A 21919-nucleotide genomic window follows, 5' to 3' on the forward strand; every position below is an offset into this window, starting at 1 on the left:
AGCGGTGGACTGGGTGGGGGGAGCAGAAGAATCGATGGTAGGCTTCGGAGGGAAAGAGGTAGACAGACAGGCAGGCTGGCTGGCTTCGGCACGACATGGAGGGAGGCTGGCTGGTTGGCTTCGGGGGAAGGGATGGGACAAAGGCTGGAAGGCAGTGAGGAGGGATATAGGAAGGAAGGAGGGAGGGAGGAAGGAAGGAGAGAAAGAGGCAGAGAAGGTGTGGGGGGGGGGGGGTTGTAAGCAGAAGAAAGACTAGAAAAGAAAGGCCTGGACCAAAGGGGAAAGACAGAACTATGGGGGGTTCAGACAGAGGGGGAGAGACCCTGAGGAAGAACAGAGAGATCAAGATCATAACAGAGGAGGGAGAGAGAGGGAGACCTGGTACAAAGGAGAACTGGCACTGGATCTGGGGAGGATAACAGAGGGAAAAGAGAGAGAGACCTGAACCCAAAGGGGAATTGGGCTGGAGAAAGAAAGAGAGAAACCTGGATCCAAAGGTGAAGGGGCTGGATTGTGAAAGAAATGTTGGATGTGAAAGAAAGAAAGAAATATTGGATGCATAGTCAGAAGGAAGACAACAAAGGTAGGAAAAATGATTTTATTTTCAATTTAGTGATTGAAATGTGTCAGTTTTGAGAATTTATATCTGGTGTCTACATTTTGCACTATATTTGTCTATTTTTCTGCATTTACTAAAGTGACATTGTATATTTTAAAGTCATCTGCCTAGACATCTTTGAAAAAAACTCAAAAATGATGATTACATTACAATTACTGTTTTCTCTGCGTACAGTGTGCTTTGTGGGTTTTTTTATTTTTATGGTTACCATTATGAATTAATAAAATATTGTATGTACATGAAAAATGAATGGAAGAAATTGGGGCGGGGTTGGGGGCAGGACTGAAAATTAATAGATGTCCCATTTTGATGAAAAAAATAAATGGTCACGTTAGGCATGCCCTATCCTACTGATTAAAGCTGATGTAAGGCATCTCATTCTTCCATTGAAATTTCACATAACATTTCCAACTCATCAGTGATTTGTCATATATGTAAGCAACATACTGGCAGGCTGAAGATTAGTTAACTGTACTTTTGGAATAGGTGCCTCAGCTGTTTGGTAGAAAACATTGGCCACATATGAAACCCTTTTAATACATTGTTTTCATCAAGTGGATTGAGCTGATGATTTTTTCTTTGCCAGCTACAGTTTGCTCTTTACTGAATTAAGTCATGGTTTAGGTGGCAAAGTTCAGTTGTGGATTAGGAATTGGTTATCGGATAGAAAACAGGGGGTAGGATTAAATGGTCATTTTTCTCAGTGGAGGAGAGTAAATAGTGGAGTGCCACAGGGATCTGTACTGGGACTAGTGCTATTTAATTTATTTATAAATGATCTGGAAATTGGAACAACGAGTGAGGTGGTAAAATTTTCAGATGACACTAAACTGTTCAAAGTTGTTAAAATGTGCTGTTGGTTTGTTCGGATAAGTGAGTCCCACTAACGGTGTCCCCTCCGGAAGAAGCTCCAATTCATGAAACTCGTGTTGGGGTTGTTGAGGGAAATATGAGACAGCTATAGCAATTGGTATCACATAGCAACAAGACCGGAGCAGTTGTGAGACTGTTCACAGTTTATCCACCGTTCAAGATAAGTACAGGGTAAGATAAATTACTGTATGTGGTGGTTTGAGATGGTGATCAGCTGTAATGGTCTCGTTAACAACCTGCTCTGTGTTTATCACTAGAGGTTAATTGTTGAGTCTGAGCTTTTCACATACATAAGTTTAATGGTGTGTTATTGTTTAAGAATATTAAAAGGTGATTAATTATTATGAGTTGATTCATTATCACCTTATTTAATTTTGGTTTTCCTTAAATTTTTGATTTGAATGTAAAGCACCTTGGTCCCACAGAGGAAAAAAATAAATAAATTTTGGCAGTAAAAATATTCCTCTCTTCAATGGTGCTGAGAAAAAAAAAAGTTTAGTCTTGACACTGGTTGAAATATTTTCTTCTGAAAATAGGGTAAAATTTTATGCAACTATTTTTTTTTTTTTTGCTCATTTTCAATCGGGTAGATCTAAATAAATAAGAACACCAAAAAATTTCTCTTTTAGTATTACAGTGACTACCTTGGAATCAAGCAGTTGGCCAAATATTTTGGAATCCACTTAGGTATAAGCAGGCTATAAGTATATTAAAAATAAATATCATCTACCTGGTGCTCTGTACTGCTGAAGAACATTACCATTTTTTTCGCTCCATAAGATGCACCTGACCATAAGACACACCCTAGATTTAGAGGAGGAAAACAAGAAAAAAAATCATTCTGAACCAAATTCTCCCTGCCAGGCTCTACACCCAACCCCACACTCCTTGCCAGGCTCTGTACCCTGTCCCCCCTCTGGTGGTCTAGTGGTAGGCCAGGACAGGGTGGGCAGGAACAGGGCACAGATGTCAAGGCAGATGACTTTTTTAAAATATGCAATGTCACCTCAGTAACAACTATAGAAAAATAGACAACTATAGTGCAAAGTATAGACAGCAGATATAAATTCTCAAAATTGACACATTTTGATCACTACCTTTATTGTCTGGATTCCTTCTTTCCTTCCTTCCTTCTTTCTTTCCTGCCTGCCTTCTTTCTTTCTTTCTTTCTTTCTTGCCTTCCTTCCTTCCTTCTTTCTTTTTCTTGCCTTCTTTTCGTCCTTCCTTCTTTCCTCAAGCCCAACAATTGTCCCTTCTTCCCTCCCTCCTATATTCCCCTCATGCCTTCCAGCCTTTGTCCTCTTCCCCCCTCAACTCAGGTCCAACAATTGTACCTTCCTCCCTCCTGTGTTCCCCTCACTGCCTTCCAGCCTCTGTCCTCTTCCGCCCCACCCCCAAGCCTGCCTGCCTGCTGGATTTAATTACCTCCCACCGCTGCTGCTATGAAGTCACATCAACGAAGCAGCGGGGGAGGGGGAACGGGATTCCTGGCTCAGCAGCGTGGCACCAGAACGGAAGGAATTTCTGGGAAGGGCCAGACTGGTGCAGTGATTTCAGGCCACCGGCCCAGAAGCCTTGCGCCCCAATGTGAAGTCTGATGTCAGAGAGAAGGTCTGAGCCAGCCAATGTCTGGCCCAGATCTTCTTGCCGATATCAGAATTGACATCAGGGGTAAGGTTTCTGGGCCGATGGAGTGCATTTGCTGCACCCGCCTGGCCTTTCCCTTCCTATACTTTCGGTGGCAGCGAGTGATCAGCTGCAGCAGCAGCGGTGGGTGAGGGGCGGACAGCGATCTAAATAAGGTAACGGGGAGGGGGGGAGATTGGGGTATTCGCTCCATAGGATGCACCCTTTTTTCCCACCCGCTTTTTTTGGGAGAAAAAGTGCGTCTTATGGAGTGAAAAATACGGTAATCCAAACTTCATCCTACATTATATTATATGGATTTTTCAGCCTACTTTAAATTCATTTTCAGAAACAAATTTAAGAATGAGAGTTTAAAGACTATTATAATATTCTTCAGCCTGGGTTAAATTACAAGCCATTGTATATGTTGGTTCAAGTGTAAGATGATTAATTTGTCATTTTTGTTGCATTGTGTATATTTGTAGTGTTGTTTTTTTGTCTGTTGTCTACAGTTTCACAACTACAAGACTTTTGTTCCTGAGATTCTCTAACATTTACTTTGCTACCTTCTAGAACGTAAACAAAGTTTAGTCAAAATTGTAAATGATCTTATGGAGACCCTTGCTCCACTCAACATGGACTGCGCCAATGGAAATTAAAGCACTATTTGTCATTGCTGTAGAAACTATGATAGTATGCGAGTAAAATGTAGTCATTTTAGAGAGTATGGTTGACTTCCCAGTGTAACTTGTGGTGAGGAAAATATATGCCAATTTTTTTTTTTTTTTCCCCCCTAGATCTTGAAGCGGATGATTGTTCGTCATTTTACATTTTTAATGTAGACCAGCCTCAGTCAGCTACAAATCAGCCAATTTGTATCCCACACCATGGATTGCAGTCTCACTGTTCTGCATTGTCTCCTCACCGACTTCAAGGTTACAAAAACTATGTGGCAGCTTCTGGTATTCAAGATTCTAAATGTAGTTTAAGTGGTCCCAAGCCCTTTGAGTGTCCTAGTATTCAAATTACATCCATTTCTCCTCATTGCCAGCAAGGAATAGAATCGAATGAAGATGACCTTCATGCAGATGGCCCTGAAAATGAGTATGCAGACAAACCTTCAAGAGACCATTTGTATCTTCCCCTTGAACTTTCTTACAGGGAATCATCATTAAGTCCAAGCCCTGGCAGTAGCATTTCTTCCAGGAGTTGGTTCTCAGATGCTTCTTCTTGTGAGTCCATTTCTCATGTTTATGATGATGTTGATTCAGAGCTTAATGAAGCTGCTGCCAGATTTACACTTGGGTCTCCTTTAGCTTCACCCAGTGGCTCACCAAGAGGTTGTCAGGGAGATGAATCTTGGCAGCAGCCATATGGACTTGGGCCTTGCTTATCGCCTAGACAATCTCCTTGCCATTCTCCTAGAACTAGTATCACAGATGAAAATTGGCTTAGTCCTAGACCAACCTCAAGACCTTCATCTAGGCCTACATCTCCCTGTGGGAAGCGACGGCACTCCAGTGCTGATATTTGCTATGCTGGCTCACTTTCACCACACCACTCTCCAACTCCATCACCTGCCCATTCTCCCAGAGGAAGTGTAACAGAAGACACATGGTTAAGTACTTCTCTTCATGCTGGACAAGCTCTTAGTCCTGGCTTTTCACCCTTTCAGTGCTGTGCAGAAATTGATGTACCCCTAAAAACAAGGAAGACTTCGGATGATCCAACTGCTACTTTGTCAGGGAATATAGATCTTGGTTCTGAAGATAAGAACAGTTTGTCACCTTCTATTGAAACTTCAACAGATGATAACTCTGGTTCTCAACATCTACTAAAAAAAGACTTACCTGGTGAACAGTTTCTTTCTGTACCTTCTCATTTTACATGGAGCAAACCAAAGCCTGGTCATACTCCAATATTTCGGTAAGTGTAATTTTTTAACTGAATTTCTAACCTATACAAATAGTATAAGAAAGCATTAAGTAGCATTTGAATAAGAAAGCTAATGGACTGTATTGTAATTTAAGGCTGATTTTATTTAGGTTTTTCTCTCATACTATGCCCAAAGGGATGGTGGTGGTGGTGGTGTTTTAGTAAATTAAGTTCTCCAATAGTAGAGTAAGTGTTGAACAAATTAATGCAGGCAAAAATAATGGGGACCAAACATTTTCAATCTAAAAGCAAAACAGGAAGGAAAAGGTTTTTGTTTTGCTTTCCACAGTACCAAATTGCCCTATCCCTAACAACTTACCGTATTTTCTCGCATATAACGCGCGCGTTATACGTGGTTTTTACAAACCGCGCATACCCTTGCGCGTTATACGCATGAGCGCGTTGTACAAAATTTTTTTTACATAGTTTCCCCCCCCCCGACGCCCGATTCATCACCTGGAAGGAGCGCTCGCACTCCCACCCCGAAGGACCGCTCGCACCCCCATCCGAAGGACCGCTCGCACCCCCACAGCCTCCCCCCCCTCCCCCATGGAGAAGCTGTCTACCTTGTTTCCGGATGCCAGCCCAGCTGCTTCCTCTGACGGCGGTCCTGCCCCTTCTCAGAGCCCTGTGCTGCGCTGCTTCCTCTTCAGGCGGTCCCGCCCTTTCTCTGATGTCAGAGAAAGGGCGGGACCGCCGGAAGAAAAAGCAGCACAGCAGGGCTCAGAGAAGGGGTGGGACCGCCGGCAGAGGAAACAGCTGGGCTCGCTGGCATCCGGAAACAAGGTAGACAGCTTCTCCATGGGGGAGGGGGGGAAGGCTGTGGGGGTGCGAGCGGTTCTTCGGGTGGGGGTGTGAGCAGTCCTTCGGGATGGGAGTGTGAGCGGTCCTTCGGGGTGGGGGTGCGGGTGCGTGCGAGCGGTCCTTCGGGGTGGGGGTGCGAGCGGTCCTGCGGGAGGGTGAATCTGACATCGGGGGGGGGGCATCAGGCTTTCAGGGTAGGGACAAGACTTCAAGGAGGAAAGGAGAGTCGGGGCGGGCGAAAACAGAGTCAGGGTCTCCAGAGGAGAGTCGGGGCGGGCGAAAGGAGAGTCGGGCAGCATGCGCGGTATACGGGTGTGCGCGGTATATAAAAATTTATGTACATAAATATGTGTTTTTTGCGCGCTATACCCGTGTGCGCGTTTTACATGGGTGCGCGTTATCTATGTGAAAATACGGTACTCCTCCACTACTCCTCATTTCTTATCATCATATCCTCCTTTCTGACTTAATCCAATATTGCCCTCCCCTTACTTGTCAACTCATCAGTTTGGTTTCAGGCCACTACATTCTGTTCTCCTTTTAAGTCACAGATTTGAAATCTGAGTATTACTGTAAATTTAACTTGCAGTTTTAAAATTTCATCAGTAGTTTCTTAAAATACTCACCTTCTGCTGTAATAATAGAATGTTAGCCATGTTCATGGGTCTTTAACAGTTTTCGCTTGCTTCATTTATTTGGTGGGTGTGTGTTGTGTTCACAGGGAGACCTGCTCCTGTTATGGCTTCATATCTGTTTTTAAAAATAAATTTCTAGTGAGTCTGCATGGTGTGCACCTTTCAGTAGAGAATCGCTTTCAGTATCTTTAAGCACGTACTTGTTCTAAGGAGTAAGACATCTGTTTGAAAATTTTATATTTAAGCAGTTTTCTTAGAATATCAACTTAATTTTATTTGATAAACAGTTTATTTGAAATAGGGAATAGTGCCATAATTCTGAAAAACAGCAGTTTGTCTTATTAAAAAAACAACCTACACTTGATCCTTCTAGCCAAGAAAATTACAGACCTGTTTCAAGCTTGCCTTTCCTGTCAAAGGTTTTAGAGAAGGTAATGCTTGTAAATTTCAGAGTAGTTGAAGAATTGGGCCTATTATCTACATGTGGATGCAAGCTGAAATAAAGTTTTGGGCAGAGTAATTTATTAATTATATATCTTATTAGATATTATGTATCATAAATAATATGATTCTAAATTGGGATCTAGTAGATGTATATAAAAAACAAAATGGGTTTAACAATTGGTTTACATTTCAGAAACATGAGTAAAAGATATTGGACTGTGAAATAGCATTGCCTTGATGCAGTGGTCCCCAACCCTGTCCTGGAGGACCACCAGCCAGTCAGGTTTTCAGGATAGCCTTAATGAATATGCATGAGAGAGATCGGCATATAATAGAGGTGACAGGCATGCAAATATACCCCGTGCATATTCATTAGGGCTATCCTGAAAACCTGACTGACTTGTGGTCCTCCAGGACAGAGTTGGGAACCACTGCCTTGATATATTCAGATCAGTGTAGCTATGTAAGTACTTTCGAGAGTTGGTTGAATTATTTTTAATCTCCAGTTCTGTGTTCAAATATTATATGGTTTCTTTTTAGTACCTCCTCGTTGCCACCACTGGATTGGCCTTTGCCAAGTCATTATGGACAGTATGAACTAAAAGTAGAAATACACCCTAAAACTCATCACAGGGCCCATTATGAAACAGAGGGCAGCCGAGGAGCAGTAAAAGCATCTACTGGAGGACATCCAGTGGTTAAGGTATTTTTTTAATGCCACTTATTAGTTGCATTTTGTAATATAAAAGCTTTTGTCAACTTGAATGAAATACCAAATTTTCATTTAGTCAAAACCTAGAAAACTACTGGGTGTGTGTGTGTGAGGGGGGGGGGGGGAGGAGGGAGGGGTTATAGCATATAAAATGTGCAAGGCAAGTAAACTTTCTTTTGTTGTTGAAGTTTTTAGTAAAGAAGCACATCACAAAATTTTCAGTTCCTTTCCTACAATGAGTTGGAATCTAAAATTCAGTGACATTTAGTTAATGGGATTTATTAACCACCTTTATGAAGAGATTCACCTAAGGAGGTGTACAGCAGTTTGACTTAGTTCTAGTCACTGCCACTTTGACTTACTTCTAGTCCACTGCCACTGTTCAATTTAAATAACATATACTGTGTAATGTAAACTTAATTTTCAAAAATTACAGAAATTACATTTTAAGTCTAGCTGATTGCATCTGGTACAGATATATACAGTCGACTCCACCTAAGTGCATGCCGGTTAAGCGCACGCTTCGGTTATCCGCAGCCTACCTCCGGATAATTGCAATTCTGATAAGCACACAATCTGCTTATGTGCACTGATGTTATAGGTCCCACCTTTATGTGTTCACGTTACGTTCACTCCGGTTAAAAGCAATCACGTTCTCATGTTGATGAGCCAAGTGTTTCGGATCAGCATTCTAGGCCTGGCCAGGTGTTGGAACTTTCGAAACTGCACCATGGCGTCTCATGGAGAAAAACCTTTGTGGCTGGTCAAAAATCATTGTCTCTGGCTGAACATGTCCACCATGCTGGACAAAAGTCATTGTCTTTGGCTGAATGTGTCTATGTCTTAAAGAGACTTGATCAACGCGAGAGTCAGGTCTCTATTGCAAAACATTACACCATTCATCCTAGCCAGATTTCTCAGATTTACAAAAAAAAGCAAGCCATATTGAAAGACTGGCAAAACAACAGCAATCCTACCAGGAAACGGAAAATAATTTGGAAGGCTGGAAATTACATTACATTATATTAATGATTTCTATTCCGCCAATAACTTGCAGTTCAAGGCGGATTACATAAAAGTTTTCAGAGATTACATAAAAAGTTATGTAAAACTTTACAGGAATAGCATAAGAGATGTCATAAGAGTTACATAAGAATTACCAAAGAGTTGTCATTATCTTAAGGTGATAAATGTTGGGTAATAAGAATTACCAAAGAGTTGTTGAGATCTTAAGGTGGTAAGTGATGGGTAAATAGAGTTATTTTAGCATTAGTTGGGTAATTAGAAGAAGGATTTAGGTAGGAACTGGTCGTGTTAGTTAGGTTTTATGTATTTTTTGAAGAGTAGGGTTTTAGCATCTTTCTTGAAGGTTTTGTAGTCTGTGGTCGATGACAACAGAATGGTGATTTGTCTGTCCAGTTTAGCTGCTTTGGTGGCTATTAGGTTGTCATATAGTTTTTCTCGTTTGACATTTTTGGATGGTGGATGTGTGAAAAGTGAGTGGGTTCTCCTGTGCCTGGATGAGGAGGATTGATTTAGTCGGTTATTCCAGTAGGTTGGGCTTTCTCCGTTAATGGCTTTGAATAGTAGGCAGTAGAATTTGAAGTGTACTCTTGCCTGTATTAGGAGCCAGTGAGAGTCATGGTATGCTTCTGTGATGTGGTCATATTTTTTCAACGAGTAGATGAGTCTTAGTTTGTAATTGTTTTATCATGGTCGTTGTACATGGGAGGTAAAGTATGTTGCAGGAGTGTATTAGTCCAAGGATAAGGGATTGTACCAACAGTAGGAATTGTTTTCTGTCGAAGAATTTTCGGATTTGTCTTAGATTTCTCAAGGTCACAAATGATGCTTTTATTACCTTGTTGATCTGTGGTTGCATGGTACAGCCTCTGTCAATTAGTACTCCCAGAAGTTTTAGTGTGGGTTGAATAGGTATGAGATTGAGTTTATTACTAGATTTGTTAAGGTAGGAGTTTTATTGTTTTCTAGGAGGATGAAGTTTGTTTTGTCAGGGTTAAGTTTTAATTTGTGCTCTGTCATCCATGTTGCTACTGTTTCGAGAGTTCTGTGTATTGTGCTTGTCATGGCAGGTTCTGGGTGGTCGAAGGGGAGGAGGATAGTGATGTCATTTGCATAGTTGTATGAGGTTATGCCATGTTTGTCTAGGTAGAAGCTGTGGGAGGCTATGTATATATTGAATAGTGTAGGTGACAAGGGTGATCCCTGGGGTACTCCACAGGGGTTGAACCAGGGTTCTGATTTTTCTTGCTTCGTTTTAACCCTGTAGGGTCTGGATTGTAGGAAGCCTTTGAACCATGAGAGTACCTTGTCTGAGATTCCAATGGAGTCTAGAGTTTGTATGAGAATGCTGATCAACCAGGTCGAAGACTGCAGAAAGGTCTAGTTGTATGAGCGTGATTTTCTTGCCTGTACAGAGGTATTGTCTGGCAGTGTCCATTAGTGTTCCTAGTAGGGTCTCCGTGCTGTGGTTGGCTCTGAAGCCTGACTGTGTGGGGTGGAGTAGATTGTGTTTGTCTAGGTATGAGGTTAAGGTTTTGGCTACGAGGCTTTCCATCAGCTTGACTTACAGTAGGATTACGCTACAGGTCTGTAGTTGGATGGTTGGTCCGTTGCTCCTTTGGGGTCTTTTAAAATCGGAGTTATGATGATTTCGCTGAGTTCTTGTGGGAAATGACCCTCTAATAGTAAAGATTGTATCCATTGTAGAAGCAGGGAACGGAAAGGTTTTCAGTAGGTATGGGGGGCAATGATTGAAGTCACAGGCTGCGTGGCTGTATTTATTATATAGATTGTTGAAGTCTGACCATTGTATGGGTAAGAGATGTTGAACAGGCGTTGCTGCGATGGCTTGCTGAAGCTAGAAGTCATCAACTGCCAATCAGTGAGCCTCTGGTGATGGAGAAAGCAGTACAGCTATCCGAAAAACTGGGTGTAGAAGACTTCAAAGCTACAAGGATGGCTAGAGAGGTGGAAGGTTCTTAATGGCATAAAATTTAAGAAGCAGCATGGTGAAAAACAAGACGCTGATGAGTTTGATGCAGAAAGATGGGTCATGGAAGTGTTGCCTTCAGTCATTGGTGGATATGAACCATGCAATGCTTTCAACGCCGATGAGAAGGGCCTATACTGACGTGCCATCATTGGATTTCAAACGCAATGAAACTGTTGGCTTCAAGGTGCCAAAGGAACAATTGACATTGCTGCTCAGTTGCAATATGGACAGTAGTGAAAAGCTTGAGCCACTGGTAATTGGGAAGAATCGAAATCCTCGGTGCTTCAAAAACATTAAACGCCTGCCTGTTGAATATGAAAGCAACAAAAACACATGGATGACTGCAACACTGTGGATTAAATGGTTGCAGAAGCTTGACAATCTGATGAGAAGGTGTAGGAGACACATTGTAATGCTATGTGATAACTGTACAGTACACAGCAATGGCGTATGACTAACCAACATCAAACTCGTGTTTCTGCTACCAAACATGACATCTTTGATCCAACCGATGGGCCAAGGGATAATCGCCAACTTCAAATGTCATTACAGGTCACTCGTCCTAAGATAGGTGATGGCGGTGATTGATGCAAGCACGGAATCCAGACCCCGAGCTGCTGAACTCATGAGAAAAATGACGGTGCTCGACTCTCTTCACATGGTACGGGAGGTGTGGAGTCGAGTTTCCATCAACGATTTCAGATTGCTATTGATGGGTGAGCTTCATTCATGCATCTGAGGATACAACTGAAGCTGACACTAGAGAATGACACGGGGAAAAAATCTGTCCCCGTCACTGCACCGTCCCCGGCCCACCATCCTCTGCACCTCCCCGTCACCGCCGTTCCCTTCACCGACCCGTCACCGCCATCCCTTTCACCGCCCCATCACCGCCACTGCCATCCCATTCACCGCCCCGTCACCGTCCCCGCAGCATCCATATAAGCCTCAGTACTGCGAAACACCATGAAGACAGAAGAGAGTTCTGCCACTACTACTACTGCACTGAGAATCTGTTTCAGTGCCTCTGCCCTGTAGTAAAAATAGAACATAAAATAAATCAATTAACTTGTCCTCCCTTTCAATGACGTGTCCCCCATGTTCACCTATAGCTCGAATCAGGTCAATTGTGCACACTAAAAATGCAGGAGGATCTGGAACGTGAGCGCAGGCAGGCAGTGATACAAAAAGAGCAGACACCCGACCGACTGCAGTGTTCCGCTATCTACCTCCCTCCATCTCACCTTAGATGTAGAGTATGCCGGCTTTCTTTTTTGCCCAGCCGCATGTGTGGGTGCTAATTTGTTCAATATTCTCCTCTGACGCAACCGGAAACAGGAAGTTGCAAGAGAGGAGAAGATTGATCAACGCGAGCGTGGCTTTTTGAACGCATGCGGCTGGGCGAAAAAGAAAGCCGGCATACTCTACATCAGTGTTTTACAACCTTTTTACACCCGTGGACCAGCAGAAATAAAAGAATTATTTTGTGGACCGGCAAACTACTAGGACAAAAATTTTAAAACCCTGTTTCCGCCCCATCTCCGCAAGTTCAGTCACCTCAGTAACTATAGAAAAATAGACAAATATAGTGCAAAATATAGACAGCAGATATAAATTCTCAAAACTGACACATTTTGATCACTAAATTGAAAATAAAATCATTTTTCCTACCTTTGCTGTCTGGTGATTGATTTCATGAGTCTCTGGTTGCGTTTCCTTCTGTCTGTGTATCCTTTCTTTCATTTCTTTCTTTCTGCACTTAGGCCCAAGAATTGTCCCTTTCTATTCCCTCCCTCTTTCCTTCCTATGTCCTTAGTGCCCCCGGTGCCTCCTTCCCATGTCTTTAGTGCCCCCGGTGCCTCCTTCCCATGTCTTTAGTGCCCCCGGTGCCTCCTTCCCATGTCTTTAGTGCCCCCGGTGCCTCCTTCCCATGTCTTTAGTGCCCCCGGTGCCTCCTTCCCATGTCCTTAGTGTCCCTTCCTGTCTTTAGTGCCCCCAGTGCCTCCTTCCTATGTCTTTAGTGCCCCAGTGCCTCCTTCCCATGTCCCTAGTGCCCCTTCCTGTCTTTAGTGCCCCCAGTGCCTCCTTCCCATGTCTTTAGTGCCCCCGGTGCCTCCTTCCCATGTCTTTAGTGCCCCTAGTGCCTCCTTCCTATGTCCCTCTCACTGCCTTCCACACTTTGTCCTACCCCCACCCCCACCCCCGAAGCCTGCCTGCCTGTGCCTGTCTACCTTTCTCCCTCCCTAGCCAAAGCCAGCCTGCTGCCTCCCTGCCGCTAAAAAAAAAAAAAGCCTCCCTTCTTTTCCTCTTCTCTTACCGCCATGCTGCAGCTGCTAAAGCCGGAAGTCTTCTTTCCGACTCAATTCTGAAGTCGGAGAGGACGTTCTGGGCCAGCCAGGCAGCGATTGGCTGGCCCAGAACTTCCTCTCCGACGTCAGAATTGACGTCGGAAAGACTTCTTGTCGGCTTTAGTAGCTGCAGCATGATGATAAGAGCAGGAGAAAAGGAGAGGCTTTTTTTTCTTCTTCGCACGCACCGGCGGTTGCTCTTCAGTTCAAAGGTGAGGTGGAGGGAGGGAGATGGCGGGGTCCGCGCGATCTTGATTGCCTCACTGCGGGGACATGTCCATTCACCGCTCCACGGGGCGGTGAATGGCCTTGTCCCCGTCCCGCAGAGACCACTATTTTTTGTTCCCCGTTTCGGCGGGTTACTCGCGGCTAAACGCGGCTAGCCGCGGGTAACCGCCACCATGTCATTCTCTAGCTGACACTTCGTCCATTGAACTCCCAGTTGGACTCTCGCCACAAGAGTTTGAGCTGTATGTCGCCTTTGACAACGATATGCCCCCATCTTCTGACAGCACTAATTCCGATATCTGTACAGTCATAAAGGACACTGCAGAAAACCAAGAATCTGATGATGACAGGGATACTGCTGCAGTCATCACGACTAATGAAACACCTGCAGAGATTATTTCCTTCTCAGACGCGCTGAAGTCCCTGCACACGCTACATTGTTATCTGGAGATAAATGGATGTCACGACTATGGCCAGTTCAGAATCAGTAGTCAGATACACAGCCTGAATCGTCAATCTGCATGCAGAAAACAATGACTGATTATTTCAGTAGAATGTTGGTTTAAAAAAGGGTTTATAGTGTATTGCATTAGACAGAACAGTGCTGATTCTAAAACTGAACCTTGTAGAATTGTTTTACATGTGTGTTTGTTGTTGTTTTTTTAAAACTGAATAAAAGTTTTATTACATTTGACTACAGCGTACTGTGATTTTTCATGACTGAAAAGTGGTACTCCGATTTAAGTGCACGTGTGTGTGTGTGTGTGTGTGTGTATATATATATATATATATATATATATATATATATGTTCAATATGTTTATTAATTTTCAAAAATGAAACAATACACACCTGTAGGCAAGTAAGACATGGTGTTCAACAAAACATTTGAATACAGACATTCTCCCAAAATTCACCATGGAACTAAACGCCCACCCATTCCCCCCCCCCACCCAAACCAGTTCCAATACAGCAAAATACACTCCATTCCATGTAGTGCCACGAAAGAAATTTAAACATTAAGCAGATGACTACGAGCTCTGTGGGTTAACGTAAGCCAGAATGGTTCCCAACAAAAATTAAAAGTTTTACCCCTCGCAGAGTCAAAAGCTGAGAATTGTAAACGTTCCATAGAAGCGTGTTGTAACATCAAGGTACACCAGTGGGACAAAGTGGGGGAGTCTGAAGAAATCCAACAGTGCAAAATCACCTTCTTCCCCAACAACACCGAGCGAACCATAAAACCCCGAAACCCCTTCGGATGGGGAAGAGGAAGATAGTCCAAGGTAAACAACAGTTCCGGTCGGAGGGCAAATTTGTAAGTCCACATTGTCTGGATGTGTCGATGAAGCTGCAGCCAAAAGGAATGAACCCTCGGGCAGGACTAAAACTGATGTCCAAGAGTAGATGGGGAATAAGAACATTTAAGGCATTGTGCCGAAGTACACATCTTAGCTCGAAAGAGGTAAGCGGGAGACCTGTAGAGACGCAGCAAAAATTTAAAGTTCATTTCAATCAAGGGCACACTAGGTGTCAGGCGTGCCGTCCCAGGAAGACCTCTCTTAATCATTTGCGCTGTCACTGTGCAGGAAAGTTCCAGGGACCATTTTTCTGCATAGGATTCATAAGAAAGTTCGCCCAATTGCTCTTGGAGATGGCGATGATGAAATCTCAAAGAAATCATGTCCTGCGCAGTATATATATATATATATATATATATATATATTATGGAATGCCCTTCCGTCAGATCTAAGACAAGAAACATCTCTTGAAAAATTCAAATGTAAACTGAAAACATTGCTCTTTAAAAGACGCCTGCTCAGTCTGATTCTATTCCCTTAGAGCCCTAACAGCTTCTATGCAGTCAGCAGTACCAAATTGAAACGATTCTTTTGAAGTGTCCCCTACCCTAGTGTGCTAAGCCTCTCCGCTTCTTCCCTCCCTTTTAAAATCTTATTTTCTCATTGTATTTAAGCTCTTACCTTTTCCCATTTTTCCTTTTTGTTCCAGTCAGTCTATTTGTTCTTTCGTCCCCTCCACTTTTTACTTTTAAGTTTTTGTTTTATTTTAACAATATTTTGATCATTGTAAACTGTTTAGGTATGCTTTTGATAAACGGTATATCAAAGATTAAATAAACTTGGAAACTTGGAAGCTGATTGTAGAGGAACCTCTCTGCATCTCCAAGGTCTGTTGAGGCAAGAGCTGCTGTTGATGGGGGACAAACATTGTTTGGATTATAGCCTGGCTACTCTGCAGTGTGATATCAGTGTTTGTCAGAGAAAAGGAAAGCTTGTGGGTCAGCCATGTGCAGCATGTGAGCTGCTGCCCGCATATCCCTGCAACAAGTGCCGCTGATGGCAGAAGGAGCAGCTCAGCTGGACTGCCCTGAAGGAAGCAAGTGTGGCCCTGCAGCGGGCAAGTAAGGGAAAGAAGGGACATGATCTGGGAGAAAGGAGGGGGGAAGGAGCTCATTGGGACATGGGAAGGGCACGATTTTGGGACAAAGGCTAGAAAGCAGGGAGAGAGGGCACGAATCGGGACACAGAAGGAAGGGAAGGGGTACTAACTTGGGACACAGAAGAGAGGGAGGAAGGTGGCACTAACTTGGGACATAGAGAGGGAATAGGAAGGGGAATTGTTGGACATTAGTGTGTGAGTGAGAGGGAAAGAGTAATGCACATAGGGAAAGGAAGAAAGAGGAAAATTGGGCATAGAGAGGTAGAGATGCATGGGGAATAGAAGGATGAGAGGGAGAAATGTTAGATATGGTGGTGGAGAGGGAACAGAGGGACAGATTGAAGGAATGCAAGGGGGAGGAATGTTGGACATAGTGATGGAAGGAGAGAGGTAGCATTGTGCTGGAGAGGGGTCAGAGAAGGAGAAATGGGGTTGGTGGGCAGTGGTAAAAAATGCTGCACATGATCCGGGGGATGAGAGGGGAGAAATGTTGGATGTGGCAGTAGAGGGGGTGGGAGAGATGCACTTTGGATATATATATATATCTGTGATTACAAGGCTGATCTTTTGATTTATATGCTCTTCAGCCAGTTAGGAAGAGGATATTGCTTTGGTAAGGCTTTTTCTACTTTCTTTTCTTTTCTTTCTTCGGGTGTGAGTACTTCTGCAACCACAGTATAGCTGAGAAACATTGTTTCACCAAAGTTGTTGCCAGGCTTCTGTCTCTGTCTGTGCAGACAGAAAATGTTACCCAAGAGAGGGGGTGATTCCATGTGCAAGATGTGTTCAGCTTATGTCCTTCATGAAGAAAGTGAAGGAACTGAGAGAGGAGGTGGCAATACTGAGAAGCATCCATGAGAATGAGAGGTACATCGGTGAAATGCTTAATGAGGCATCATAGATATCTAGCAGTGAAGAAGAGGCCATTCTGAAGAAGGATAACTGGACTCAGATTACTGGACCCTGCAGGATCAATACTGTGACTACACCTGCCTTGCACTGGAAGTGGAGGACATGAGAGCATTCCAGAGAGAGGAAGAATCAAAGCTCGATATCCCCAAAGTTGCTTGATCCTTGACCACTAGGAAGTGAAAGGTAGTGGTGCTTGGTGACTCCTTTCTGAGGGGGTTCAGAGGTGTCCATCTGATGACCATACATGATGTCCCAGGAGGTGTGCTGTCTATCTGGTGCCATAATTAAAGATGTTATGGAGAATTTACTGAGACTCATCAAGCCTAATGACTATTATCCGATGTTGCTCATCCATGTTGGCACTAATTGAACTGCTAGGTACTCTTCCAAACGTATCAAAAGTGACTTGTAACGCTGAAGAGAAGATGAAGCAAACGGGTACATAGACGGTGGTCTTGTCGATCTTCCCTGTTGAGGGTAAAGGCCAAGGCAGAGAAGCTTGCATCCTGGAAATAAATGCGTTGCTGCACAGATGGTGTCATTGAGAGCATTTTGGCTTCCTGGACCATAGGATGATTTTCCAAGGGCTGCTGAAGAGAGATCTATTAAAGAAGGGAAGATGTGTCTTCAGCTGCAGATTGGCTAACCTACTGAAGAAGGCTTTAAACTAGTATCGTTGTGGCTGGGTGATTAAAGCCCCCAGGCAAGTATAAGTCCTCAGGTAAGTGAACATAAGAACATCTCCAGATCAGACCTTCAGTCCATCAAGTCCAGCGATCCGCAGACACGGAGGCCCAGCCTGGCATAATTTTAGTCACCCATATCCCTCTATGCCTCTCATAAGGAGATGTGCATCTAGTTTGCTTGTAAATCCTAGAACGGTGGATTCCACAATAACCTCCTCTGGGAGAGCATTCCAGGTGTCCACCACTTGTTGCGTGAAGCAGAACTTCCTGATATTTGTCCTGGACTTGTCCCCCCTTAGTGTCAGTCCATGTCCTCTTGTCCGTGTCACATTGGACATTGTAAATAATTTTTTTTCCTGCTCTATTTTGTCGATTCCCTTCAGTATTTTGAAAGTCTCGATCATATCCCCTCGCAGTCTCCTTTTCTCAAGGGAGAACAATTCCAGTCTCTTAAGTCGTTCCTCGTATTCCAAGTTCTGCATACCTTTTATTAGCTTTGTTGCTCGTCTCTGCACCCTCTCCAGCAGTTTTATATCCTTCTTTAGGTTGGGAGACCAATGTTGCACACAGTATTCCAAGTGAATCATTAAATACCTCTACACACATGGGACAGAGGATAGTGATAATGGAGATCACTGTGAGGAAAGTGTGTCTCAATGTTCGGTTCTTGGGCTTGTTCTTTTAGCATTTTGTAAATGGTATTGCTGAAGGGTTGTCTGGTAAAAGTTGCCTCTTTGTAGATGATACCAAAATCTGCAATAGAGTAGATCCCCTGATGGTGTGGTGTGCTTAACGTAAGAAGGACCTAGTGAAGCCTGAGGAATTTAGCAGCTAAGATTTAATGCTAAGAAATGCAGGTTCATGTATTTGGGCTGCAAAAACCTGAGAGAACAGAGTAACTTAGGAAGTGAAGAACATTGTGCATGAAAGAGGAATGGGATATGGGTGGGATAGTATGTGATGATCCTAAGGTGGTCCAACAGATTGAAAAGTTGACGGCAAAAGCTAGTATGATTCTTGGGTGCATGGGGAGAGCATTGGCCAGTAGGAAAAAGGAGGTATTGATGCCCCTGTATAAGAATCTAGTGAGCCTCATTTCAAATATTTTGTGCCTTCAAAAAGATAAAAACAGGATGCAGTAGGTCCTGAGGAAGGCTACTAAAATGGTCAGTGGTCTTTGTCATAAGGTGTACGGGGACATACTTAAAAATCTCAATATGTGTACTTTGGAGGAAAGGCAGGAGAGGGGAGACATGGTAGAGATGTTTAAATAAGTGTGTGGCCTAATTGCACATGAAGCAAGTGTTTCAATTGAAAGTAAACTCTAGAATAAGAGGGCATATGATAAAGGTGAAAGGGAATAGATTCAGAAGTAACCTCAGAAAATACTTTTTCATTGAAAGGGTGTTAAATGTTTGGAACAACATTCCGGTGAAAGTGATGGAGACAAAAATGGTATCTGAATTCAAGAAAGCTTGTGACAAGTACCTTGGATCTCTAAGGAAGAGGAGGGGATAGTAGATGGCATGGTCGGGTAAACAAGATAGGCCTTATGGTCTTTATTTGCCTTCATCTTTCTGTGTATTTTATTTTTCTCTGTAAAATTTGAAAAGGTGAAAGATTCAGTGAAGACTATCCTTCCCTGATCTCAGTATAGTAGTTCATAAGTCCTGTGTAATTTTTACATTTTAAGTGAGTTAAGGATTGCTAGTCAAACCAGTTAGATTGGTACTAGAGAAGAATGAATGTGAGAGAGGAACTAACAAGTTCCTAAGAGATGCTGTCTTATCCAATAGGTAGTGCTAGGCCAGTCTAAGTCAGTGTGGGGTGAGATCAATGGGAAAGCATTTTCAGGTATGTAATAATCTTAATATGATTAGGAATGGAGATTTTTTTATATATGAATTAGTAATGTATCATTCTTAAGATATAACTTGTTTGCCACTTCTTTGTTTTCTTCTACTGCCTCTTTGTCTTTTTTGTGTTTAAAAACATCTTTCAAAAGTGATTCAAGAGGAAAAAGGTGTTTAAAAAAACTTATTCATATAATATACTATAGTTGGTTTTGTGTTGATCAATTTTGTTTGCAGTGATTGAACAATTGCTTTCATTGAAAGAAAATTCTCTTAGTATAGGTGGAAAAGTAATAGTATAGGTGGAAAAGCCTATAGTATAGTACAGTGTTCGGCAAACTGCAACTCGTGAGCCACATGCGGCTCTTTAGCCACTTGAGTGCAGCTCACGGCTTGTGCCCAACCTGCTTCCCTTCCTCCCTGCCCTCCCTCAAGTCACCGCTGACGGAGAATAGGCCGCCACCGCCGCCATCTGGGAACAGACCGCCACCGAGTTCTCCCTGCTGAAGCGCAGGGCCAAAAAACTCTCGCCACCCGACATCAATTCTGACGTCGGAGAAGAGGTTCTGGGCCAGCCAATTGCTGCCTGACTGGCCCGGAACTTCCTCTCCGATGTTAAAATTCACATCGGGTGGCGAGAGTTGGTCAGCCCTGCGCTTCAGCTGGGAAGCAGGAAGAGCTCAGTCAGAACTCGGCAGCGGCCTGTTCCCCGATGGCAGCAGTAATAGCCTCTAGGCACTTGTTCAGGAAACAAACAAAATCAAGGAATGCACATTTCCCAGTCATATTGAGGGTAACTTTTATAAAGAGGAGCTTTATTTTAAGTCAACTTTATATAAAGACAAATAGTTGCCTACGTGTGTTTATACTAGTGCAGGGAGGGAGGGAGAAAGAAAAAAATGGGGGTAGAGGGAGACAGACAGAAAGAAAGAAGGGAGACAGAAAGAAAGAAAGAGGGCATGGAGAAAGAAAGAATGAAAGAAAGGGGGCATGGAGAAAGAAAGAATGAAAGAGGGGGCATGGAGAAAGAAAGAAATGGGGCACAGAGAAAGAGAGAAATACAAACATATAGAAAGAAAGGGGGCATGGAGAGAGAAAGAAAGAAGGGGGCAGAGTGAAAGCAAGAAAAAGTTGGTGGAGGGAATGAGGTCTGGAGGAGAGGACGCATACAGGAGGCTGAAAGAAGGGAAGAAATATTGGAAGCACAGTCAGAAGAAGAAAGTGCAACCAGAGACTCATGAAATCACCAGACAGCAAAGGTAGGAAAAATGATTTTATTTTCAATTTAGTGATCAAAATGTGTCCATTTTGAGAATTTATATCTGCTGTCTATATTTTGCACTATGGTCCCCTTTTACTAAACCGCAATAGCGTTTTTTTGCGCAGGGAGCCTATGAGCATCGAGAGCAGCGCAGGGCATTCACCGCAGCTCCCTGTGCTAAAAACAGTTATCGCGGTTTAGTAAAAAGGGAGGGGGTATATTTGTCCATTTTTGTATAGTTGTTACTGAGGTGACATTGCATAAAATCATCTGCCTTGACCTGTTTGAAAACCTGCGGAATATAAATGATAATTAACATTTTCTCTGTGTACAGTGTGCTTTGTGTTTTTTAAAATTTTATTGTTGGTAGATCATTTTGTCTTGGCCACGAAGTTAAGGGGGAGGGAGGGGAGCTGCTGAAAGACATCTAGTAATCCTTGCAGGCTTGACTGTGCAGGGAATTATTTTTGTAAAATCATGTTTTGTTATGTGACTGGCATTATTTAGACTTTAATTTCTATAAATGAATAGAATGGAAATGATATAAAATTGCTTGCTTGTTTTTATGTGCATGCGCTGAAGGGAAGTGGAGAGAGAGTGGGCTGAGGACGCTGAAGGGAAATGAGGAAGAAAGAGTGGGGAGAAGATGCTGATTTACAAATTGACAATTGTACAGAATATTGTTTCTTTTTATACTTTAATATAATAAGTTCAGTATAAAACTATTTGAGGCTTGTGTGGATGGGATCAGATGGTTTGCGGGGACAGGGACAATTTTTTTCCCCGTGTCATTCTCTAGGCTCTGCCACGAATCGATTTCGACTACGTGAGGGCGAGCGGGGTGTCAGTCGGGTTGACGTAGCCGTCGTAGCGCAAGCTGGCACAGGGTATGGCTCTCAAAAAAATCTTAATCGTTGTACTGCTGATTTTGGCTCTTTTGACTAGTGAGTTTGCCCACCACTGGTATAGTATAAGGCTGTATATATAGTATACTGTATTATTTTCTAGTGTTTTTGGAGAGGAAATAAGACTGTGATGCTTTGAGTTTGGGCACATTAGCTGGTTGTCTTCTGTTATACTGTACATGTTGCTAGGAAACTGTAAGCTTTTAACAAATTTGGCATCCTCTCCCATGTGCATGTCTAATCCAGTTTTTATTGTGGTTTTCAGCATATAGGGACATAAAAAATGAATCTGAAGTGAACTGATTGAACTGAACTTTCTGCTATAAAAGGAAATTCATTGTTGATTTATTTTTATTTGAATACTTCATAGTTTTATTATAACAAACACATTTTTCAGATGCACAATTTTTTTCATAAAGTCTAATGAAATGGTATACAAGTTGTCATTTAAGTGTGGCATTTTTCTATTTACATTTAAATCAACATTCTGTATTACAGAGAAGTACAGTTTGTAATTATTAATTTTAGGAGATAATTAAATTTGCTGATGATACAAAGTTGTTTATAGTTGTTAAATTGCAAAAGGATTGTGAAAGAGACTGG

General features: G+C 42.8%; 1 protein-coding gene across 3 annotated transcripts in view; it reads left to right on the top strand.

Moving 5' to 3' along the window:
- NFATC3 (nuclear factor of activated T cells 3) overlaps positions 1–21919 on the top strand; it is a 217760-nt gene that overhangs the window by 46868 nt on the left and 148973 nt on the right. For all 3 annotated transcript variants that reach the window (XM_033941418.1, XM_033941420.1, XM_033941417.1), the window contains exons 2-3: positions 3916–5044; positions 7477–7639. In XM_033941418.1, the coding sequence (XP_033797309.1) occupies positions 3916–5044; positions 7477–7639 (1292 nt within the window). The remainder of the gene's footprint in view (positions 1–3915; positions 5045–7476; positions 7640–21919) is intronic.

The sequence above is a fragment of the Geotrypetes seraphini genome, chromosome 4 (genome assembly GCF_902459505.1).
Source record: "Geotrypetes seraphini chromosome 4, aGeoSer1.1, whole genome shotgun sequence".
NCBI lineage: Eukaryota > Metazoa > Chordata > Amphibia > Gymnophiona > Dermophiidae > Geotrypetes > Geotrypetes seraphini.